Genomic DNA, 25,659 nt, shown 5'->3' on the forward strand with positions numbered 1-25,659 from the left:
CTTAAGATATTTGCTATAATTTCAACAAATTTCAATTACTTACCTGTTTTGTTAGTTTTTCAAATATTTTTCAAAAACACGCTTAGATAGCCTTCCGCAAAACATTACAAAAATTCAACATCAAATAACAAAACAACTCACAGAGAATAAATGAACTATTATGGGGAATCCTACGTGAGTTAGTCCGGACACAGACATGCCGCGCTATCAACCAACAAACTTTCGAACTGAAAGAACTTTTTTTTTTCCGTGAGAGAATGTTCAAAATATGTCACGAACCAACCACTGCCACGAAATTGCCCAGGTTTACCCTATATTTAGTGTTATACTAGCTTCTTCCTAGTTATTACATCACACACATATTTAGTATACCTACTGTAAGAGTGTTAAATGATTGTGATAATTATATGATGTTCACATGTCACATTACCATTGAAAATATAGTTTAGTTCAAGTGAATTAACATGTGTGTTGTTTAAACATTTTTTTTAAACTGCGCCCAACGATTTGTTTACGATATAGTAACGAGTTATTTAACTCTTAGTTTATCAATATTTTATTGTTAGTTTCAACACATTAGTTATTACCTATGCTAGAAAGTAAGCCATGTAGTCAGCAGCGAGGCAGTGAGCGAGGTAGTAGGCGAGGCATAGCGCTAGCCGGCGAGTCTAGCAGTAATCCAGGCAGAGAGCCGGGCAGAGAGCCAGGCAGTGAGGCAGGCAGTGAGGCAGGCGCCACTGCTCCAGGCCACGACGAGAAGGTGCTGGTGACACTGCCCCGCCTGAAGCCCGGCACCCCAGCCACTCTCGCCACGGTGGCCGTGCGGCCAGGCGCTGCCGTGGACTCCGGCCCGCTGCTGTTCCCCTACCCGGACTGGACCTGGAACCACCAGGGGCACTGCGACGCCATCACTTCTGTCTTCAGGGTCAAGGTCAGTCTCATCACTAGTTATGTTAGCTCTTTTTTTATAATATTGCCAAGGTGAAAGAGAAATAATGGAAATTTCTTGAATTTTGTAATGATTTTATTTTCATCTTGTTGCTTCATGTGACAGTCTTCTCCCGGGGAACGCCTCCAACAGACTCGGCTTGCTGTATACAACCCTGTTTCGAGGGAGTAGCAGTGTGACCACCAGGTACATGAACCACTTCCAGCGGAGAGGAAAATTTAGTAGGGGGTGGGGGGCAATGATTTTGAAGGGATTTTAAACTATCCATATTCACCAAACAGTTTTAATTAAATCCCACACTATACAAGTTCGATAAAATAAATGTCAAACAATCAGCCTTGTTTTTTGTGTATGATACAGTAACTTTTAAAACTCTTTTGCTAATTTAATTTTTTATTTGTGTAGTTAGGAAATGAAAAAAGAGCCTCTCTTCGCAATGTCTAAAATGCTCTTACCTCGCTAGCATGCATTAGTCTCTTTGCTTTCTTTTGGTTTAACCTCAAGAAAGATGGTAGTACCAACGATGAAGATTAACAGGAAATAAGTGGGGTTGTAGGAAGTAGATGGGGAAGGAGAAAGGCTAGCCATGTTGCTGATTCTCCGGGTTCCCCAGCGTACTGCACTCTCCCATACACCGCTTCAGTGGGCATGTCATGTAATGGTTCTCATATTTACTTGCTACACGGATTTGTTCTACCTGTGCCATCATCACGTGTTTCAGCTGGCTTCTGCCAGCGAACTGAGCACACTAAGATATTGGCTCAAGTATCTGTCGAGTGCCTTCAGACCAGTAGACCAGTGCTGAGTGCTAACTAGGGGATGCTTCTCACAAGCCTTGTTGGTGGAAGTACCCTACCCCTGAAAGGGGTTTATGTACCTCTCGGTCCAACTGCTGCTACCAATCCACTGAAAGGAGTTCATGTACCCAGTTGTTTAACTGCTACTTCTTCGCCTTGGAGGGAGTTCATGTACCTAGTTGTTTAACTGCTACTTCTTCGCCTTGGAGGGAGTTCATGTACCTAGTTGTTTAACTGCTACTTCTTCGCCTTGGAGGGAGTTCATGTACCTAGTTGTTTAACTGCTACTTCTTCGCCTTGGAGGGAGTTCATGTACCTAGTTGTTTAACTGCTACTTCTTCGCCTTGGAGGGAGTTCATGTACCTAGTTGTTTAACTGCTACTTCTTCGCCTTGGAGGGAGTTCATGTACCTAGTTGTTTAACTGCTACTTCTTCGCCTTGGAGGGAGTTCATGTACCTAGTTGTTTAACTGCTACTTCTTCGCCTTGGAGGGAGTTCATGTACCTAGTTGTTTAACTGCTACTTCTTCGCCTTGGAGGGAGTTCATGTACCCAGTTGTTTAACTGCTACTTCTTCGCCTTGGAGGGAGTTCATGTACCCAGTTGTTTAACTGCTACTTCTTCGCCTTGGAGGGAGTTTATGTACCTGGCTGTCAGACTGTAGTTTTATCTCTCTCTACAAAAAGGGATCCATGGACCCGGTGGTTCATCTGTTACTACCTCTTCGTTGGAAAGGGGGGGGGGGGTGTTCATGAACTCGGCTGTTAAACTGCTTCTTCCTCTCTGCTGTGGCTGTCCCGCTGTTGCTCTTACAGTGTACATTTTATCTTTGTAATGAACACGAATCAAGAAAAATGTCTCCTTGGTTTGAGACATGATATTGAGTAACATATTTATTCAGAATTTTTTTAATCCATGTTTGTAGTGAGGATGAATAAATAAATATTTAAGAGCAAATAGAACCTTCAGAACCTTTGATGTTAAATTTCGTATGGATAGTTGCCCTACAAGTATGACTATTGCTTGCCAGGAGTGTTTCTGGTGTTAATCATATCAGGGGTACAAACATTAATGTCTTAATGGCGCATAATTTCCGGTGATACGGATAACACTTTAAAAATAGTCTCAGTAGCCTTCCTGGAATTTTAATTTGTTGCTTATAATTATATTATTAACTCAAAATTATCAAAATTAAAATTTTTAATATATTTTTTAAATCGACAGACTGTTAAAATTTAAACCTTTAAAAATGGTCTTGTAAAAATTATAATAAATTATATTTGTTATAAAGTAATTTATTTCATTAGTGTAGTAAACAATTACAAAAGAAAACTTTCAAATACAAATTATTCTATATATTTTCTAAAGTGGAAAACTTTTGCCAGTTAATATTCGAATATCGCTATAAGTTGCATTGGCAGTGTTAAACTAAAACAAACTATAAAAATTAAATTTCTCTGGTTGTAGGTACTGCAGGAGAGTTCCAACCATAACAGTGAAAGCAGACTGGTTTGTGCCTACAGATCGATCCATGTGGACGCCTGTGGGTGATCGACTCCGGAGTGGTGGACATTGTGACCGACTTCAAGCGGATCTGCCCACCTCAGGTGCTGGTGTTTGACGTACGCAGCAACAAGTTAGTGAAGCGCTACCGCATCCCAGAAACAGACCTGGAGGACGAATCACTGCTCATCAACATCGCAGTAGATATACGCGACCTCGACGGAAAGTGCCGCGATGCAGTCGCCTATATCGCCGATGTGACAGAGAACAGTCTCATTGTTTATGATGCCAACAAGAGCCGATCCTGGCGTGTTAACAGCAACCTGTTCTACCCTTACCCTTCGGCGGGATTCTTCACCATCAGCGGCGAGTCATTCGACTTGATGGACGGCTTGTTCGGGCTGGCTCTGGGCCCCATCGTGCGCGGCGACCGGACCCTCTACTTCCACAGCCTGGCCAGCTACCGCGAGTCCTGGGTGCGCACGTCACTCCTCAGGAACGAGTCGCTGTTCCAGAACGACGTGAACTCGGTGGCAAGGCAGTTCCAGGAGTCACCCGGAGAGCGACCCTCTCAAACAGCCGCCACAGCCATGAGCGAAGATGCTGTGCTGTTCTTCAACTTGTTGTCCAGGAACACCCTGGGCTGCTGGAACTCCCGTCTGCCGTACACCAGCTCCAACCTGGTGCAGCTCGTGAGGGATGACGAGGCGCTGCAGTTCGTGAGCGGCATGAAGATAGTGCGGGACAGGTCTGGGCGGGAGGTGCTGTGGGCGCTCTCCTGCCGCTTCCAGAGGCTCATGACCGGCTCCTTCGACCCCGCGGAGGTCAACTTCCGCGTGCTGACGGCACCCGTGGCCGACCTGGTGCGGGGCACGAACTGCGGCCGGGCCTCCCTTGCGGAGCACGCCCCCCGACCAGCTGGCGCCGGAGGGGGGTACCGCCCCATCGCTTTCCCCAACTGACTGGCGGCGCTGGGCGACGACCACGCCGGGGCCTCCACGTCTCGCTCCGGCCACAGCTCGCACTTCTTCAGCGCCAGCAACAGCAGCTCCGCCTGGTGGTTCTTGCGCACTGGCAATGCGACCATTAGCGTCGGAGTGCTGTGAAGGTCGCTGCCCAGCCGATAGACATATGTACAAAATTTGCCTGTGCATGTGTGGTAAACAAGCATTTATTTACAAGTAAATTTAACTACAAGAATTATAGAAAAAGTTTTCATATGTTCTTTTATTTTGTAAATAACCAATTATGTTGTAACATTGAAATGTTTAAATTATTTTTTTCAGAGAATTTGTTTAATCACAAATTAATTGAATGAAGGAACTAGTAGTTATTACAGGAGTTATTTGTTTTAAGTAACTATTATTTTTTTGTAAATATTTTCTGAGTATTTAAACATATATAGGCCTGTCGTCGTCCAGGTTGAGCCCCTGTGGCGTACTAGGTGCTCCGGCTGCTCTGGGGTAGAGGGGTTCGAACCATGTGGCCATGTCCTCTCAACTCCGCCTCGCACACTCGCACAACCACTCGCTCCGCTCGCTCGCGGCCGACTGTTGCTCCGCGCGCCCGCTCTTTGCCTGCCCCCCCCCCCTCCATGACTACACTTCCCCGCACATGCGTAACTGGCAGGAGGGGTGTCGGCGCGTCATAACGGCCTGTAGGAAGCCAGGCGGCACTTGGGTCGACGTCAAATGCCCCCCTCCCGCGAGGCCGCTATGCGCACCGACATCTCTCAGGCACAACACGCCGCACGTGGTACTCGTCGAACACTGTGGAAGTCGGATCTGGGGGCCTACTTCACACTGCTCCCAGGAGGGTAGCAATTTCATAACACTGCACCTGGGTCTCGGCTTGTCGTGACATACTGGCATGGTTAGGGTGGGACACACATAATCGCTCAGGTAGTAGGGTATCGTACGTGACCTTAAGGGACATCCTGAAGGGTCGGATTCGCTTCCCGCTTACCTTGTGGGTGCTGCCTGCGAGTTGAGAACCATAGACGGCAGCCGCGCCCTAGGGGTGGGCGTCGCCTGCGGATACAATTCAAACAGTGTGGGGGTTGGGTCGTCAGCGATGCACTCGCTTATGGCCTCCTGCCTCTCTGGCTTCGGGTAGTACCCCTCCTCGTCCCTTAGATTCATCTCGCCATCCGACAGGTGGCACCCGGAGATGTCGACGCCATTCTCAAAGATTGGATGCGAGAGGCCCTGCCCTTCCTCGGACTACTCCCCTTCGTCCTCCGAGTCCGGCTCCAGACAGTCACTCAGGACTCGTTCTTTCCCGTCCAGGGGATCTGAAGGCGAAGAGGTGCCTCAGCTACCCGCCCCTCACACTAACTGTCCCTGGGCTCCACCACTGATGGCTCCCTATACTCCTACCGCCCCCCGTCGCTGGCGGCTCCTCCTCTCTATCCCGTCACCAGGTAGTCCAGGGTCGCTTCCAGGCCCTGCCAAAAGTCCTGGGCATGAGGTGCCTGACATGCCCCCTCCCCTCTGGCCCTACTGGGCACTCCCAATCCCACAGCAGTGGGCGTCGAGTCCGTTGTTGCGTCAGGTGGTGTCAAATCCGGTGTGGTGTCAACTGGGGCCGAGTCCGACAAGTGCATGTGTTCCACAATGTCTGTGGCAGTGGGCGATGGGTCCGTTTGGGAGTCTCCTGCCTCCCTAGGGGCCTGTGGACGTCTCCCTGTACGCGATTTTGGAGCCCTGGTTCCTGCAGAATGAGATGTCGTTGGTACAGTCGGTGGCTTTCCTCCCCTCTGAACAGCCCTGTGTCCACCTCTGTGTCCGCCACGCGTCGCAGGTCGTCCCAGTGTATCTTTGTCGGTCTACTGCTGTGCATCTGTACAAGGTAGGACGTAGGTCCAGCCTGACACAGAACCAGTCGGGGCCCCGCCCATTTTGGCGCCAACCCCGTGCAGAACTTATTGGTGCCTGATGACAGGGGATGTTGGTGCACATACACCTGTTTGCCGGGCGTCAGTGCGGGTGGTGGCCTGACCATCTGTGGCGTGTGCTGGTGGAGGTAGGTCTCCTGCCGCAGCCTGGCCTGCTCCTGCTTCCCTGCCAGCTCTGCCTGCAGCGACTCGCCCTACCCGCCTACCGTAGCAGCTGCCACCACACAGCACTCGCCAAGTTCTGCCCTTGGACTAGTTCTGCCGGCGTGTACCCCGTGACCGTACTCGTTCTACATCTCAAGCAGTACAGGAGGGCTGGAATATGTGTGTCCCACTTGCTGTGGTCCTCACACAACCAGAGATGGAGCTGCTCCTTGATCTCCTGGTTCCGTCTCTCGGTTGGGTTGGCCCTCGGGTGGTATGTGGGGGTAGTGTGGTGGTCTATCCCCCACCTTCGACATCCCTGCTTCCACCTGGCTCCTGTGAACTGGCAGCCGTTGTCGCTTAAGACCACTGCCGGGTAACCAAACCGGGGGTAGACCTCCCCTTCCAACAGGGCTATCAGCGTGCCTGAACGGACATTGGAGACAGGGTAGGCCTCCACCCACCTGGTGAAAAGGTCTGTGACAACCACGAGGAACCTTTTCCCCTTGCTGCTCCAGGGATAAGGGCCCATAATGTCTAGTGTTATGGTGTGGAAGGGGTACTGGGGTCGTCTGGGATGCTGCTACTCCTCGCCATCCGACCTCCTCGCCTTGCAGTGCTGACAATGAAGACACCTCCCCATGTACTCCCTGATGTCCCGGGTCACCCCCGGCCAGTGGAATTCGGTGCGCAGCACCTCTGCCATCTGCTCCCTGCTGGGGTGCCCCGCGATCTGGTGGTCGTGGAAGTACACGAGGATGGCAGCTCGAGCCTCCTCTGGGGCATAGATTCGCCACAACTCCATGTCTGCAGGTGCCCTACTCTGCAGGACCCCGTCGACCACCCTCTGGTACGGCAACACCTGGGTGCCACACACCTCCACAGCATCCTTGGTGGCTGCAACTCCCCGCTGCACCTGCTGAACTGCACTGATGAGGTTGGATAGGGTGTCTACTTGTTTGGGACTGGGGTTCTTGAGCTGGTGTGTCACCATATACAGGGCCGCACACCCGGACGACTTCCCTATGGAGGAGGAATGGCCCTGAGGGGGAACCAGGTCCTCCCAGGACCCTTCATCCTCGTACACATTGGTCGGGTCAGGGTGCTGAGAAAGCTCATCAGCGATCTGATTCGCCTTCCCCGCACATGCTCAACTTGGAAGGCATAGTTCTGGAGGGTCATGGCCCACCTAGTAAATTTGGACTTAGGCCCCTGCATGGTATTCAGCCATCTGAGGCATTGGTTGTCCATCCTCAGGGTGAACTCCTTGCCTTCAAGGTAGTGCCTGATGCGGCTGACCGCCCACACTACTGCCAAGTATTCCTACTCGTTTACATCATTATTCCTCGCAGCTGGCCCAAATTTGGAGCTGGTGTACTCCAACACTCTCTGCTCCCCGTCGGGGCCGACCTGGTATAGCACCGCCCCCATGCCCACCTTGCTGGTGTCCGTCTGCAGGTACAGGGGCTCCCCTGGTGCTATATGTGAGAGGACGTGACTCTTCTGGAATAGGCTCTTGATGGCAGCCAGGGCGTGGTCTGCCTCGGCAGTCCACCTGTACTTCATCTTGGGCGAGAGTAGGTCTGTGATAGGGGCAGTCACCGTCGCGAAGTCTGGGATGAAGGAGCGCAGCCAATTCAAGAGGCCCATGAGGCGCTGCAATTCCTTCCTCATGCGTGGGGCAGGTTTAGTCTCTATCAGGTCCAAGTGCTCTGGCAGCAGCCGGCAGCCCTCCGCATTGACGATATGTTCCAAGATCGGAGCTCCGCCGCCCCGATGCGGCACTTACGGGGCGCACATGTTAGGTCATGCCTGGCCACCTGCTCGAGGACCATGGCGAGGTGTCGCGCGTGGTCCTCCCACGACTTGGACCAGACGATCATGTCATCAAGGGAGGCCGTGACGAATTCGCCCACGAACCCATCCAGGATGCGGACCATCATGGTCTGAAACATCGTGGGGAGGTCCATCAGCCCGAATGGCATGGCACAGAAGTCGAATGTGCAGCCATCCGAGGCGGTGAAGGCTGTTTTCGGCTGGTCCTCGGGTTTGACTGGGACCTGCCAGTAGCCGCTTTTTAGGTCCAATGATGTGAAAATGGTGGCATCCCCCAGCCCCGCAAGGGCATCTGCAATGTTTATGAGGGGTGGGGGTGCAGGGATAGTTACCGGGTTTATGGGCTTAAAGTTCACACAGAAGCGGAGAGAACTGTCTTTCTTGGTGGCCATAACCACTCGACTATTATAGGGGGATTCACTAGGCTCTATCACCCCATCCCTGAGCATCTCCGCAATCTGCTACTCTATGGCTTTCCGCTCGACAGTTCCAAAACTATGGGGCTTCACGAAGACTGGTTGATGGGGCCAGGTTGGGATAGAGTGCTCTGCTATCGTCGTTCGTCTAGGCATGTCCGTGGTGGCGAAGACTTGGGGGTGCTGCGACAGCACGTCCTCGAACAGGGTGACTTACTCAGGAGGCACGTCATTGGCGATGTCTTCCAGTCAGACCAGATTGGAGGGAAGGGAGGGAACCACTCGACCCATGCCATACACCGTGCGACGGCCGTGGCGACCCATGTGCAGTCTACCTTGCCAGATGTCGATGGTGGCATCCTCCTGGACCAACCATGGTAGGCCCAGGATCAATTCATCTCGGAGTCCTCGGACCACCAGGGCGCTCGTCTGACTAGACTGGTCACGTACATCGATGATTACGTGGGCATACCCAGCAGTGGGCGTGCTGGTCCCCTCGGTGGCCAGTAGCACGGTCCCCTCGTATGGCTCCAGGTCCAGGCCCGTTCAGGAGCACCGGGACTCGGAGCAGCGAGGCCTTGTCATCACCCAGCCATCCAAGGCAGGCAGGCAGGTGCGCCTCCACTCGTCGCAGGGGCTGTTGGGTCTTCGGGCGACCGGGTGGGTCTGGCCGCACCTACTGGTGATGTGACACAGGTGGCCCCTGGCGCTGACACGCTGATGATGTCCACTGGCTGGTCGTTTCTATCCGCTATGAGTCTTGATGGAGTTGCTAGTCGGCAACCTTTCCCCTGGTTCACCGGTGGTGGCTGGTGCTGGTCAGTCGGGCGGGTGTGTTGGGGACAGTGGCCGGCTAGATCACTGCCCTCTACCAGAAGTTTCCTGGCAGGCGTCCTTCGACCTCCATCTTCCTCCATACCTGTGTCCTGTGTCGGACAGTCCGCGTGCCATTGGTATTGCTCAGAGGGGCAATAGCGACACTGTGGTGGCCTGCTGTCACTCGTGCTTCTGTCCACGTGGCGCTCGTGCCGCTTGGTCCGGTCTGGCCTCGAGTTGCGGCCTTGAGTGACGTGGGGGAGGCTGAGGCACATAGGGCACCACCGCCAAGGTGTCCTCTGGTGCCACCTGCCACTGAACATGCGCCTCGTGTTTCGGGAGTGACGGCGTCCTCACTTCCCATACGACACGCAAGTCGCCTTCAATCTCCCTTGCCCGCTCGACAAACTCGGACAGCTCCAATTCGGTTGCGCTCCGCAGGAATGGTCTCAAGTGCGGTGACAGCTGCTCGCAGATGAGTGACAGTATCTCTCTCGGCGGCCTCCCAGTGTCCAAATGGCGATAGAGACGCAGTTTACTGTGAATAAAGGCACACAGACGGGAAGTGTAAGGATACCCGACAGGAACTAAGAACTACCTATCTTGGTGGTCGAGACCCGCCGACCAATTGTGAATGGGCCATGGAGTGGGGTCATGGTGTGTAGGATGGGGGTCTCAGAAAAAAAAGGCAACAGTTAAATATGAATGTCATGTTCTAAGAAAAAGGTAGCGAGCACTGTACAGACCTCATGTGTGGACCGGAAGAGATTGGAGGGGTGCCCAAGTGGGAATTGCCAACCGAGAACACCCAATTGTGTGTAGAGGTGAGACCGGGACGGGACATCAGGACATGTGCAAGTCATTCCACAACCAAGATGACCAAAGATATCATTACTAGATGTTAAAGCTGGTAACAAATATTTTGAACATTTAGGCTTTCTTCCTAAACCAAGATTGTGTAATACCTTATTTATCATTAATTATTATTCGAAGTTCATATGTATCTGTTTCAAGATTTGTTTTTAGTTATTTTATATTATAAGAGTCCAGTCTTGTGGTACTTCACAACAGTCATATATTGAACTTAGTTAACTGATTTAGATAACACACAAAAGATTCACATTAGAAGTTATAACATAACAATATAAACAACAACAAAATTAATGTAACTTACCTTAAATATATAAATGAAAACAAGGAAGTTACAAAAATAGAGAATACGTGACGTCCAGTTTGCCAACAAAAAAAAAGGTTAAGTAAGCCGAGTATGCAACACACAACAGCTGTGCAATGGCACATTCCTCGTGGATGGATGTTTACTGACCTGGAGTTCTCCAGGTCTTCGAACAGACTTAGCCGCACCCTGCTATCAAATTTGATATTTGTGGGCAGAATTTTAATTGCTGTATCTTCGATGCTTCATTTCTGTGATACTAAAATATTGGTTCATAATTTCTCAGTGAAACATCAGATATTAAATACCTCTTTGAGCATAGTTTGAATGTATTACTGACTGATATTTGAAATGAAGCTTCTTCATTGGCCGTAAGGAAACAGTCGCCCTGGCCGAGACGTCAGCTCCGGTGGGCTGGAAGATAAGTCCTCTAGGCGCGACTTTAGTGGCCTCTCCCAGCTCTACTGCAGGGTTTCGAATATTGAATATTCAAAATAGGAGCCACAGAGGTGGGCGAAGACCCCGTATTGACCAGTTACACACGGTTATTTGAAACCTCTGGGAGAATGTGCCATCGGCAATGTTGTGTATTATCACGGCGTTGCCCTGGATTGCTCTTGGGACAAAGCCTGTTGCTTTGCAGGAAATTATTGCTTGGCTGCTCAGTTGTAGCTTGTGTTCCTCATAACAATATGGTGTACCGGTAGGAGAGATGTAATGTACGACAGCAGAACTATTGTTCTACTGCAAATGGCTAACACTAATGTATGTGCCCATCTCATCAACTTCTTATAGCAGAGGGTTTGAATGTCACGCTACTGCGATCGCAAGTACTATTTTGTCTAATGTGCATGAAATTTAAATTTTCATGCATCTGTCTACAACAAACTACAGTATAAGCTTGTAGTGTAATGTTTGCAGGCATATGTCCTTAAAAAACTATTGTGGGTGTTCCCCACCACCCATTACATTTATTCCAAACAATTACTGAACTTCCTGCAAATATCTTATTTTTTGACCATTACTTTGCTTTAGATTATTGCTCTGAAAATTCTTTTATATGTTATAACATCATATTTTATTTTTGTTTACTCATAATAACATATGTATCAATTTTCTAAGACATAATGTTTTATGTATTTAAACAATGTATATGATATGCAATCAAGTGCGTCGCCAGCCGATGGCCTGGGGGGGGGGGGGCAAGTTGTGGGAAAAGTGTGTATTTTTTTGCATTTGGCTACATTTTTTTGAATCTCCAGGGCTCTAGGGGGGGGGCAACTACCCCCCCCCCTTCCACCCCATCCTGGCGACGCCCTTGTATGCAATGTTCTAGCCTTTAAGGTTGTGTGTAGTTTATAGTTTATTGGAAATAAATTTTCAAGTAATATTGTCATGTAAAGATCTGATTAGAGAAAGTATAAATGATATTTTTGTCGAATAATCACACTATTACATATTACAATGGTGGTATTGTAGATAAATGTCTTCTGTGTAACGAAAGTAATAGTATAGGGTAGAAAATGATGTTTTTGAATTTTCTTGTTGTTACACAACAGTCACGATAATGCCAACTACAGCTGTCTTAAGTTATGTTCAGGCGTTAATTTACAATACCGACTTCGTATTCTACTGTTATTAGCTCGCAAGATGCTAAAGAAATAGTAATATCAAATATCCGTCCGATACGTGTGGTGGAGTGGTAAATGGTGTTGGTATATATTACGGTGCAGCGAAAAATGCTACAAACAAGTTTAAACATATGTAATTTAACAAACTGCACTGTAGGCCCGTGGCTCGCAATGCATCCAGAAGAAGAAACACTGACGCGGACATCTTCAGGGCTTTGAAGAAGTTGCTGGATGATACCAGGGTCCCAGTCCCAGAGGCAGAAGCGACCAATGACCATTGTGAACGAAACATAAAAACACTCATTTCACAAAAATTGCTAAATAACAACGTTAAGTAAAATCTAATAATATTTCACAGGTCTTGAAAAAAAATTTAGGCTTATTAGATATTATTTTATAATTTTAACCGACCTTGGCATATTAAATAATTTCATTACTTTCCGAGTCCGATGCGTTACGGGAGAATGGTGCAAATAGGAGCCTATGAAAACTTACTTTTTACGGAAAACCAGTAGGTATACAATGGTCAATGATATAAATAGTGAATTAAATAATTTTGTAAAGTGTACATAATGGTTAATATTACAGGTTTTTCCTGTATGGGTAACTTTGTATCGGCTGCGAGTGGCAAGCAGTTCCCAGCCTGGCGTGCAGATTGCGGACTTGCGAGCCGAGTGTGGGGGGTGGGGGTGACGTCACCCCCCCTGGACGCCGCGCCGTCGCCATGGAGACGCCGGCAGGGGGGGAGTGACGCAGGGGGGGGAGGCGTCGCGGCGCGGCAGTGCGGCCGGGGCTAGGGCAGGGAGCGCAGCGCGACTGGGGACTCGAACCAGCTACCTCCTCGCGAGTGCGTGTGGCCAGTGGGCAGCTGCTCTGGATACCTGGGGAGCATGCAGGTACTCGTACAGTCGAGCTGTCTGAACCTTGTGGCATGTTCGCTTACCTGCGTGCATCTCTGAACACATGCCTGTTGTGTACAACCAGCACTGGTGTCCTTGCCGGTGTCTTTAAGAAATATTGCAACTACCAGCGTGGCAAAATAATAACGATGATTAAATCTAACTTTAAAAACTTTACAGTAAAACATGTAAAAGTAAATAAAAATCATTAAAATATAATATAGGCAAAAAAAACCTCATTCAGTGACACAGAAAACGAACTGTGAAAATAAACGCCAAAGGTGATAGAAATGTGCGAAACACTTGTATTTTGCTACATAGAGTTACAGTAAATATAGATCAAAGATCAACGTACAAGAATTTTAAAACCATAGCGTATTATTCATGAAGTCAATACAAGACATTCAATCACGAAAAACAGGAAAATAAATGTTTTCATCGTCCATTGTAATAGATTTATCGTTAAATAGCGGTCAAGCAGTGGTTAAAGGTTTTCTAATGTAAATAATACTGTAGTAGATAATATAAAGGCTATACAAATATAAGCACTTAGTTTTATTTGTAACTAAATGTTTGACAAAAAGGTTTTAGGCATATTAAGCCCAAGTTTGACTATTTCCTGAAAATATATATAAAATATATTTTAATATATTACATTTAACACATACAAAAATTAAACAAATAAAATTGCTTTTTCGTTTGTAAGAATAACATAATTGTCTTGTATATTGGGGAAAATGTTTTCTGAAATTATGTATTAATTGTATTAGTCAACAATTTTGGAGTAAATAAACTATTTCAGTTAGTAATTCCTTAATATTTTGTGAAAAGAAAATAACTTTGGTTGATATTTGTTCTCCTTTAATTATACACTAAATTATTATAGTTTAAAATGTTGTTAAAAATACAAATAATATTTTTAATTCGTTAGAATACAATACAATATTTAACATGACGGTAACGAATTTTATTGTCTTATTCAAAACATAACTACGCTCGGGTTTTTAAAAATTTAAATTAACTTAAAATCATATCGTTGTTAAAACTTATTTATTTGGAAAAATTTAATTAGCAAAAACTCAGTGTACTTATTCTTTATAATTATCTTACGTCTCTAAAATTTTCACTTTCTTAAGAGCGATGTTTACTATAAATTGTAAATGTTTGCGAATCTACAGGTACCTACATTGTAATTAAAATTCGAGTAAACCCCAAAATTAGAAATAGTAAATTTGTATGTCTATACTAATAATGAAATTGTTCGAAGCAAGAAGTCTCTACATTGGATAAAGTGATGATAGAAGTATTGAAAATGGCTATTTACATTATTAAGAACTCAAAAATATAGTTTTAAAATTTTTTTGTTGTCTGTTCGTCTTTTTTTTTTTTTTTAATTAATCGAAAACTACTTGACGGATTTTTATGAACTTATTTTATTAGAAAGTTATTTTGGTAACTTTAAAAAAAGGCTATAAATAAATACAGATTTCTACATTGAGGATGAAAAAGGGTAAATATGATTTTAAGATAATTAAATATAGCTATTAAACAAATCAAGCTAAGGAAAATATAATCGGTACCAATAATAAATATACGAAAACTTCAATAAAAATAAAAAATTTAGCAAAAAGGAATTAAAAAGGGGTAAGTAAGTATATTTTAAAGGTGAATAATAATATCTCTAAATTTAATAAAGCATAATAAATAATATTTGGTACAAATAATAAACATACTAAAACTGCCAACCACAAAATTTTTATATTTTGTGAACTTCAACCCATAAGGAGTGACGAGATAAATAAAACAATTTTTGAAGATTAATAATTATATCTCCGAATTTAATTAAGCCTAATAGATGATATTGGGTACCAATAATAATGTGAAAACTACCAATAACAATATTTATATTTTCCGAAATTCTAAACCTAAGGGGTGAAAAGGGGGTAAGTTTAAAAAAAATTCTATAAAAGGTAGACAAAAAAGACAAAAAAATTATGTAGGTACACAAATTAATACAGTATATAAAACTTTATTTGATTATTACAGAAATATCTTCAACAGTTAAATTATTTAGCCAAAGATTGATGTATTTACTAACTTGAAAATAATTTTTGTTTTCAATTTTTCAGAAAGAATAACTACAATTTTGGAAAACAAAAATTCTAAAGAGCTCTGTGAAATTGTTTTATGAAGTAGAGGAATTGTTAAAATTATGTTCTATCTATGCCGTGTAGGATAATTATGATCCACATAATTGAACTTATTTTCCCTTCGATACATTCTCGTTATTTCAGGCAGATATAATACACAATCATTTAATATGATAAAGTCTTAAACGTGTAAAAAGTTCCTTGGATGGGTATGTATGTTTTTTTTAATGACTCGTAGAATAAGTTTTTGAATTGTAATTTAAGTTTTTTTTTAACTGACGTTTTGCGCATTCTTCCCCAGGCTAGAAGGCCATAATGCAGAAAACATTCTAATTCCTTCAAGAGATCATATAGATCTTAGTTCAACCGATTTATACACCATTTTTCGAATTTTGATTGTAAGATATTGACAGGAGGTAACAATATGAAACATGTTTGTCCCATTTCGGATAAGAGTCGAGCATTATACCTAGGGATTTTTATGTTCAGTACTCTTTCTACAACTATACATTTTTCGCAGTTAACGCTTATTTCATTACATACGTGAAATTTAAGTTCATGTTCCATAGGCTGACCAGAAAAGTTGGCAGATAAAGTAATATATTTTGTTTTATTTATGTTTAGAGAAATAAAACAGTAATCTAATACATCTTTATTTTTTTAAGTTCATTAATAACCGTTTCAAATAGAGAAGGCTACTTTTCATAAGAAAATAAAATTGCAATATCATCAGCAAAATAAATTATCTGTCCTTCTATGTCGACGTTACATAAATAATTTATATGTATATATACATACACATAAGAAACAAAATTGATCTAAGTATACTGCCCTGTGGGACCCCTATATTTATTTTTAGAGAGATTCCTTTTTTATTATTTACTTTAACTCTCGGAGAACTATCTTCAAAATAACTTTAAAACCAAATGTTTACCAAACCTCTTATTCCTACATTATCCAACTTATCTAGAAATATTTTATGTGATACTGTATCAAAAGCCTTAACAAAATCCAACATTACACAAACACATTATTATCATGTTCTATGGCTTTGTGAACCGAGCTTGTTACTTTTCTAAAACATCATTTGTACTTAAAAAAAATTTCTAAACCCAAATTGGTTTACAGGCAGTATTTTGTAATTACCTAAATTTACATTAATTGTTTTTAACACATTTTTTAAATTTTTCAGATGTTACTTGATATTGAAATTGGTCTAAAATTAGAAGATGCAGGGCTACCCCCTTATGCAAGCGTGTAACAATCGCTTCCTTTAGCCGTTCAGGAAATTTACCTCAACTTGAGCTTAAATTTGCTATATGAGCTATAGGTTTGCATAAATTATATTTGTGTTCTTTTAGTATGTTTACACTTATGTTATCAGGACCCAACGCACTGGAGTTGTTTATTTCAGAAATGATAGATTGTATGTCATTTTCTAATACAGGAGCCAAATATAAAAACATTTGACAAATTTTTTTACTAACTCAGTAATTTGAGGATTTATTACTAGACTTATTTTAAGGATTTCAGAAGCCATAACATATCCAACATTTGTAAAGTATTTATTTAGTGTATTTGCTGCTTCTTCGGAATTTGACATGGCATTTACTATGTTGTTATCGTTTGATACAGTTTTAATATCAACATTTTAATTTTTTAGCCAGTGACCTCTAAAAATTTCCACTTTTTTTTTAGAATCATTTTGTGCTTCAGCAATTATGGTTATATATCGATTGTCTCTAGTTATCGATAAGAGAGTTATGCATGTTTTGTAATTATAATATGTATATGTTAGCTGCGTACTAAATGGTTGATTAATTACTTTTTTGCTTAATTTTGTCTCTTGTTCTAATAGATCTCACCAACCCGATTATAATCCACGGTTTTAAAATTTTTATCTTGTGCGTTTTAATTTTAAGCGAATTGACTTTATCTATATAAATTTCTAGCAAACTTATGAAATTATATGTTGCACTGTCAAGGTTTAGTTCATTTAATACACACTTCCAAGATTCTTATTCAAAATGTTCGGACAAAACTTACCTACCGAAATTTGTACGCATCGTAATTTTAGCAAAGGACCTTTGACACATAATATTATAACTAATTACAGTAGCAAAATGATCCGTAATATTAGTGTGTAACACTGAAGCATAAACGTCATTTAATTTTTTTTCATTTTTGCATACGCATACAGGTTTGTGAGAAAGGTGTTATGCTTGTATAGTTGTTTATACAAGATGTCAAGCCATGCTAAGCAAGAATATTCAAATATTTCTCTGTATATTTATCGTAAACGGTCGTACATATATACTAGCATTAACCGTGTGGTGTTATGAACTGGCAATGCGTTCTCTAATGAACTAAGAAAGTGATCAAGGCATCCAGAAGGAGATCTGTAGACGGCTAAAAGCGAAGCATCGTTGAAACAGCTGAAGCCAACACCGACTCACCAGCAGAGACCATCTCCTCTAGGTCGTTCCTCAGACGCCACTGCTCAGCACTTGTTTGAGCCGCTGTGTTGCTCAAGTCCGCGAACCTATCCGCTTAGCCAGGTTTCACTTAGAACTACTGGCTTTAATATCTGACAAAAAGATCAACAACTCTTTGAAATTTTTGCTTATAGTTCTAATATGGAAATGCAGGTCACTGAAAACATTATCAGTAAATGTTCAATCTAATTCAAAACAGTCAAGACAGTCCCATGTAATAATGCCTGCGTCTAATGATTGTAAAAATTCATTCATTATAAAATTTTAAAACTTACAAATTTAACTAGAAACTCTTGAAGGCTCTAAATTTTCAAGATCTGACGGACGTCTGATTCTTGTGGCTGGTTTCTCCTCTTCTTTTCTTACGAATATTTTTGCGTCGCGTACCCACACAAACTTAAATTTGTTCTCTCTTGCCAATTTTTTTTTTTCGTTTCTCAGAGAAAAGATTTATTGTAGTGTGCGAAATGTTCGTTTGTAAAAATCATACTTGCAGGAAATCTTGAATTTATTTCTGAGGCCAATTGCGTCTTGTTTTCTTTAAATTTCTGTAACCACTGATGTCTCGTGTGTCGGCAGAGCAGTTGTGCAAGTATCAGCCCAGACTGGTCTCATCGGCTGCTTGTAAGTCTGTTAACTACTTCGACATCATTATCACCCACCACTATGCCAACACACTTAGCGATTTCACTTACTATTGCAACATTTCGCCTCTTGTTTCAGTCATTCCAGCAATTTCAATGTTCATGTCTCGCCTGTTATTGTTCAAGTTCGTTTACTCTTTCTTCCAGCAGGATGACCGACTTTTATAAAATCACATTTTCATTCTCTAGTTTCTCATTACTTTCCTGAATTATTTTTGTGGTGTCACGAAACTCCTCACACTGTTCGGAAATAAATTATACTTGCAGCGCCGGTAGCAAGTGCTGAATGCCAGTCACTTGTTCCGTTAAAAGCTCCACATCTACAACCAGTTACAGGTTACTCACCTTAAGAGATTTACATTCCTCATATTTCCCAGTGTCTCTTTCTTCCAAGCTTTCGAAGGTTTTCAACAGTTTTTAACTAAGTGCACTGAATGTGAGAGTAATTTTCACAAACTCAGGAGCTCAGGTACGATAAATCGGGCAAGACAAACTCGGGTACGAACAGCTTGAGTACAACCTGTTAAGGTACACTCGGATATGTCAAGATCAGCTCGGGCACAATAACTCAGGTACAACCAGATCGGGTAAAACTATCCTGGGGACGACCAGATACGTCAAGATTAGTTTGGGTACGTCCAGATATGGCAAAACAATCTCGGCACGACTAGCTCAGGTATGCCTTGAACGGACAGGACTAGGTCAGGCACTACTAGCTGGGGTACGACCAGCTATGTGTGCTACTAGCTCGGGTACAGCTAACTCGGGTACGACATAATCAGGCTCACCTAAATCGCGGTAGACCAGATCCAGTAAAAACAGCTCTGGTACGACCAGATTGGGTACGGTCATCTCGGGCACCTCCATGGCGGGTATGACTAGCTCGGGTACATTCAGCTCAGGTCAGTTACGGCCATGTAGAGTACGACCAGATGGGGCGAAGCCAGCTCGAGTACGACTGGCAATGAACGAACATCTCGGGTACTACCAGACTGAGCACGCGCGACTAGCTGGGGCAGAACTGCTCTGCTGGGACTGTCTCTGATACCATCACGTGTGTGGCTCGGGTACTCTCAGCGACCAGCTGGGACGTGGCTAGCTCAGGTGTGTGACGCATTGATCTCCCTCGGGGCTTGGCTGGCGCACTGCTGGCGCGGGTCACCTCGCGCGGCTATAAATACCTCGGCCCACCAGCCCTACATGCGTGCACTACTCAGAGTCGTGTCTATAGCCAGGCGCCGCCTGCGAGGAACATGCTGAGCATATGCTCTCTCTAGGGCCTCCTTGAGGAGCCATGGTGCCTGTCCTCAAACACTCCTTCAGGCCTCGACTGCCGTGAAGTTATGGCAGGCTCATGCTCTCTCTAGGCCTCCTTGAGGAGCCGTGGTGTGTGTCGTCACACACTCCTTCAGGCCTCGACTGCCGAGAAGTTATGGCAGGCTCATGCTCTCTCTGGGGCCTCCTTGAGGAGCCGTGGTGTGTGTCGTCACACACTCCTTCAGGCCTCGACTGCCGAGAAGTTATGGCAGGCTCATGCTCTCTCTGGAGCCTCCTTGAGGAGCCATGGTGCCTGTCCTCACACACTCCTTCAGGCCTCGACTGCCGTGAAGTTATGGCAGGCTCATGCTCTCTCTAGGCCTCCTTGAGGAGCCGTGGTGTGTGTCGTCACACACTCCTTCAGGCCTCGACTGCCGTGAAGTTATGGCAGGCTCATGCTCTCTCTGGGGCCTCCTTGAGGAGCCGTGGTGCGTGTCCTCACACACTCCTTCAGGCCTCGACTGCCGTGAAGTTATGGCAGGCTCATGCTCTCTCTAGGGCCTCCTTGAGGAGCCGTGGTGCGTGTCCTCACACACTCCTTCAGGCCTCGACTGCCGTGAAGTTATGGCAGGCTCATGCTCTCTCTGGGGCCTCCTTGAGGAGCCGTGGTGCGTGTCGTCACACACTCCTTCAGGCCTCAACTGTCGTGAAGTTATGGCAGGCTCATGCTCTCTCTGGGGCCTCCTTGAGGAGCCGTGGTGCGTGTCGTCACACACTCCTTCAGGCCTCGACTGTCGTGAAGTTATGGCAGGCTCATGCTCTCTCTGGGGCCTCCTTGAGGAGCCGTGGTGCGTGTCCTCACACACTCCTTCAGGCCTCGACTGCCGTGAAGTTATGGCAGGCTCATGCTCTCTCTGGGGCCTCCTTGAGGAGCCGTGGTGCGTGTCCTCACACACTCCTTCAGGCCTCGACTGCCGTGAAGTTATGGCAGGCTCATGCTCTCTCTGGGGCCTCCTTGAGGAGCCGTGGTGCGTGTCCTCACACACTCCTTCAGGCCTCGACTGCCGTGAAGTTATGGCAGGCTCATGCTCTCTCTGGGGCCTCCTTGAGGAGCCGTGGTGCGTGTCGTCACACACTCCTTCAGGCCTCGACTGCCGAGAAGTTATGGCAGGCTCATGCTCTCTCTGGGGCCTCCTTGAGGAGCCGTGGTGCGTGTCCTCACACACTCCTTTAGGCCTCGACTGCCGTGAAGTTATGGCAGGCTCATGCTCTCTCTGGGGCCTCCTTGAGGAGCCGTGGTGCGTGTCCTCACACACTCCTTCAGGCCTCGACTGCCGTGAAGTTATGGCAGGCTCATGCTCTCTCTGGGGCCTCCATGAGGAGCCGTGGTGCGTGTCGTCACACACTTCTTCAGGCCTCGACTGTCGTGAAGTTATGGCAGGCTCATGCTCTCTCTGGGGCCTCCTTGAGGAGCCGTGGTGCGTGTCGTCACACACTCCTTCAGGCCTCGACTGTCGTGAAGTTATGGCAGGCTAATGCTCTCTCTGGGGCCTCCTTGAGGAGCCGTGGTGCGTGTCCTCACACACTCCTTCAGGCCTCGACTGCCATGAAGTTATGGCAGGCTCATGCTCTCTCTGGGGCCTCCTTGAGGAGCCGTGGTGTGTGTCATCACACACTCCTTCAGGCCTCGACTGCCATGAAGTTATGGCAGGCTCATGCTCTCTCTGGGGCCTCCTTGAGGAGCCGTGGTGCGTGTCGTCACACACTCCTTCAGGCCTCGACTGCCATGAAGTTATGGCAGGCTCATGCTCTCTCTGGGGCCTCCTTGAGGAGCCGTGGTGCGTGTCGTCACACACTCCTTCAGGCCTCGACTGTCGTGAAGTTATGGCAGGCTCATGCTCTCTCTGGGGCCTCCTTGAGGAGCCGTGGTGCGTGTCCTCACACACTCTTTCAGGCCTCGACTGCCGTGAAGTTATGGCAGGCTCATATTCTCTCTGAACCCTCCTTGAGGAGCCGTGGTGCCTGTCCTCACACACTCCTTCAGGCCTCGACTGCCATTAAGTTATGGCAGGCTCATGCTCTCTCTGGGGCCTCCTTGAGGAGCCATGGTGCGTGTCCTCACAAACTCCTTAAGTCCTCGATTCCGTGAAGTTATGGCAGGCTCATGCTCTCTCTGGGGCCTTCTTGAGGAGCCGTGGTGTGTGTTATCACACACTCCTTCAGGCCTCGACTGCCATGAAGTTATGGCAGGCTCATGCTCTCTCTGGGGCCTCCTTGAGGAGCCGTGGTGCGTATCGTCACACACTCCTTCAGGCCTCGACTGCCATGAAGTTATGGCAGGCTCATGCTCTCTCTGGGGCCTCCTTGAGGAGCCGTGGTGCGTGTCCTCACACACTCCTTCAGGCCTCGACTGCCGTAAAGTTATGGCAGGCTCATATTCTCTCTGGGGCCTCCTTGAGGAGCCGTGGTGCGTGTCCTCACACACTCCTTAGGCCTTGACTGCCATTAAGTTATGGCAGGCTCATGCTCTCTCTGGGGCCTCCTTGAGGAGCCATGGTGCGTGTCCTCACAAACTGCTTTAGGCCTCGATTCCGTGAAGTTATGGCAGGCTCATGCTCTCTCTGGGGCCTCCTTGAGGAGCCGTGGTGCCTGTCCTCACACACTCCTTCAGGCCTCGACTGCCATGAAGTTATGGCAGGCTCATGCACTCTCTGGGGCCTCCTTGAGGTGCCATGGTGCGTGTCCTCACAAACTCCTTTAGGCCTCGATTCCGTGAAGTTATGGCAGGCTCATGCTCTCTCTGGGGCCTCCTTGAGGAGCCATGGTGTGTGTCGTTACACACTCGTTCAGGCTTCGACTGCCGTGAAGTTATGGCAGGCTCATACTCTCTCTGGGGCCTCCTTGAGGAGCCGTGGTGCGTGTCCTCACACACTCCTTCAGGCCTCGACTGCCGTGAAGTTATCGCAGGCTCATGCTCTCTCTAGCCTCCTTGAGGAGCCATGGTACCTGTCCTCACACACTCCTTCAGGCCTCGACTGCCATTAAGTTATGGCAGGCTCATGCTCTCTTGGGGCCTCCTTGAGGAGCCATGGTGCGTGTCCTCACAAACTCCTTTAGGCCTCGATTCCGTGAAGTTATGGCAGGCTCATGCTCTCTCTGGGGCCTCCTTGAGGAGCCATTGTGCGTGTCCTCACAATCTCCTTTAGGCCTCGATTCCGTGAAGTTATGGCAGGTTTATGCTCTCTCTGGGGCCTCCTTGAGGAGCCATGGTGTGTGTCGTCACACACTCCTTCAGGCCTCGACTGCCGTGAAGTTATGGCAGGCTCATACTCTCTCTGGGGCCTCCTTGAGGAGCCGTGGTGCCTGTCCTCACACACTCCTTCAGGCCTCGACTGCCGTGAAGTTATGGCAAACTCATGCTCTCTCTAGCCTCCTTGAGGAGTCATGGTGCCTGTCCTCACACACTCCTTCAGGCCTCGACTGCCGTGAAGTTATGGCAGGCTCATGCTCTCTCTGGGGCCTCCTTGAGAGCCGTGGTGCCTGTCCTCACACACTCCTTCAGGCCACGACTGCCGTGAAGTTATGGCAGGCTGATGCTCTCTCTGGGGCCTCCTTGAGGAGCCGTGGTGCCTGACCTCACACACTCCTTCAGGCCTCGACTGCGGTGAAGTTATGGCAGGCTCATGCTCTCTCTAGCCTCCTTGAGGAGCCGTGGTGCCTGTCCTCACACACTCCTTCAGGCCTCGACTGCCGTGAAGTTATGGCAGGCTCATGCTCTCTCTAGCCTCCTTGAGGAACCGTGGTGCCTGTCCTCACACACTCCTTCAGGCCTCGACTGCCGTGAAGTTATGGCAGGCTCATGCTCTCTCTGGGGCCTCCTTGAGGAGCCGTGGTGCCTGTCCTCACACACTCCTTCAGGCCTCGACTGCCGTGAAGTTATGGCAGGCTCATGCTCTCTCTGGGGCCTCCTTGAGGAGCCGTGGTGCATGTCCTCACTCACTCCTTCAGGCCTCGACTGCCGTGAAGTTATGGCAGGCTAATGCTCTCTCAGTGGCCTCCTTGAGGAGCCGTGCTGCGTGTCCTCACACACTCCTTTAGGCCTCGACTGCCGTGAAGTTATGGCAGGCTCATGCTCTCTCTGGGGCCTCCTTGAGGAGCCGTGGTGTGTGTCGTCACACACTCCTTCAGGCCTCGACTGCCGTGAAGTTATGGCAGGCTCATGCTCTCTCTGGGGCCTCCTTGAGGAGCCGTGGTGTGTGTCGTCACACACTCCTTCAGGCCTCGACTGCCGTGAAGTTATGGCAGGCTCATGCTCTCTCTGGGGCCTCCTTGAGGAGCTGTGGTGCGTGTCGTCACACACTCCTTCAGGCCTCGACTGCTGTGAAGTTATGGCAGGCTCATGCTCTCTCTGGGGCCTCCTTGAGGAGCCGTGGTGCGTGTCATCACACACTCCTTCAGGCCTCGACTGCCGTGAAGTTATGGCAGGCTCATGCTCTCTCTGGGGCCTCCTTGAGGAGCCGTGGTGTGTGTCGTCACACACTCCTTCAGGCCTCGACTGCCGTGAAGTTATGGCAGGCTCATGCTCTCTCTGGGGCCTCCTTGAGGAGCCGTGGTGCGTGTCACACACTCCTTCAGGCCTCGACTGCCGTGAAGTTATGGCAGGCTCATGCTCTCTCTGGGGCCTCCTTGAGGAGCCGTGGTGTGTGTCGTCACACACTCCTTCAGGCCTCGACTGCCGTGAATTTATGGCAGGCTCATGCTCTCTCTGGGGCCTCCTTGAGGAGATGTGGTGCATGTCCTCACACACTCCTTCAGGCCTCGACTGCCGTGAAGTTATGGCAGGCTCATGCTCTCTCTGGGGACTCCTTGAGGAGCCGTGGTGTGTGTCGTCACACACTCCTTCAGGCCTCGACTGCCGTGAAGTTATGGCAGGCTCATGCTCTCTCTGGGGCCTCCTTGAGGAGCCGTGGTGTGTGTCGTCACACACTCCTTCAGGCCTCGACTGCCGTGAAGTTATGGCAGGCTCATGCTCTCTCTGGGGCCTCCTTGAGGAGCTGTGGTGTGTGTCGTCACACACTCCTTCAGGCCTCGACTGCCGTGAAGTTATGGCAGGCTCATGCTCTCTCTGGGGCCTCCTTGAGGAGCTGTGGTGTGTGTCGTCACACACTCCTTCAGGCCTCGACTGCCGTGAAGTTATGGCAGGCTCATGCTCTCTCTGGGGCCTCCTTGAGGAGCCGTGGTGCGTGTCCTCACACACTCCTTCAGGCCTTGACTGCTGTGAAGTTATGGCAGGCTCATGCTCTCTCTGGGGCCTCCATGAGGAGCCGTGGTGCGTTTTCTCACACACTCCTTCAGGCCTTGACTGCCGTGAAGTTATGGCAGGCTCATGCTCTCTCTGGGGCCTCCTTGAGGAGCCGTGGTGCGTGTCCTCACACACTCCTTCAGGCCTCGACTGCCGTGAAGTTATGGCAGGCTCATGCTCTCTCTGGGGCCTCCTTGAGGAGCTGTGGTGTGTGTCGTCACACACTCCTTCAGGCCTCGACTGCCGTGAAGTTATGGCAGGCTCATGCTCTCTCTGGGGCCTCCTTGAGGAGCCGTGGTGCGTGTCCTCACACACTCCTTCAGGCCTCGACTGCCGTGAAGTTCTGGCAGGCTCATGCTCTCTCTGGGGCCTCCTTGAGGAGCTGTGGTGTGTGTCGTCACACACTCCTTCAGGCCTCGACTGCCGTGAAGTTATGGCAGGCTCATGCTCTCTCTGGGGCCTCCTTGAGGAGCTGTGGTGTGTGTCGTCACACACTCCTTCAGGCCTCGACTGCCGTGAAGTTATGGCAGGCTCATGCTCTCTCTGGGGCCTCCTTGAGGAGCCGTGGTGCGTGTCCTCACACACTCCTTCAGGCCTTGACTGCTGTGAAGTTATGGCAGGCTCATGCTCTCTCTGGGGCCTCCATGAGGAGCCGTGGTGCGTGTCCTCACACACTCCTTCAGGCCTTGACTGCCGTGAAGTTATGGCAGGCTCATGCTCTCTCTGGGGCCTCCTTGAGGAGCCGTGGTGC

The 25,659-nt window shown here is 47.6% G+C and overlaps 3 protein-coding genes across 4 annotated transcripts in view; 2 read left to right on the forward strand and 1 right to left on the reverse strand.

Annotated features, from left to right (window-relative positions):
* The window catches only part of LOC134535414 (protein yellow-like), a 46,162-nt gene extending 41,703 nt beyond the window's left edge, over positions 1-4,459 (forward strand). For both annotated transcript variants that reach the window (XM_063374488.1, XM_063374489.1), the window contains exons 3-4: positions 747-931; positions 3,269-4,459. In XM_063374488.1, the coding sequence (XP_063230558.1) occupies positions 747-931; positions 3,269-4,210 (1,127 nt within the window). In that variant the 3' untranslated portion in view covers positions 4,211-4,459. The remainder of the gene's footprint in view (positions 1-746; positions 932-3,268) is intronic.
* A 2,412-nt stretch (positions 4,460-6,871) lies between these two features.
* Positions 6,872-7,962, reverse strand: LOC134535242 (uncharacterized). Its single transcript, XM_063374312.1, has 2 exons — positions 7,624-7,962; positions 6,872-7,393 (listed from the first exon to the last, which is right to left on the reverse strand). The coding sequence occupies exons 1-2, from the start codon at positions 7,960-7,962 to the stop codon at positions 6,872-6,874; spliced, it is 861 nt and encodes a 286-aa protein (XP_063230382.1).
* Positions 7,963-12,949: 4,987 nt separating this feature from the next.
* The window catches only part of LOC134535415 (uncharacterized), a 152,636-nt gene continuing 139,926 nt past the window's right edge, over positions 12,950-25,659 (forward strand). The window contains exon 1 of the mRNA XM_063374490.1: positions 12,950-13,057. The gene's annotated coding sequence lies outside the window, so the exon portion shown is untranslated. The remainder of the gene's footprint in view (positions 13,058-25,659) is intronic.

The sequence above is a fragment of the Bacillus rossius genome, chromosome 8, assembly GCF_032445375.1.
Source record: "Bacillus rossius redtenbacheri isolate Brsri chromosome 8, Brsri_v3, whole genome shotgun sequence".
NCBI lineage: Eukaryota > Metazoa > Arthropoda > Insecta > Phasmatodea > Bacillidae > Bacillus > Bacillus rossius.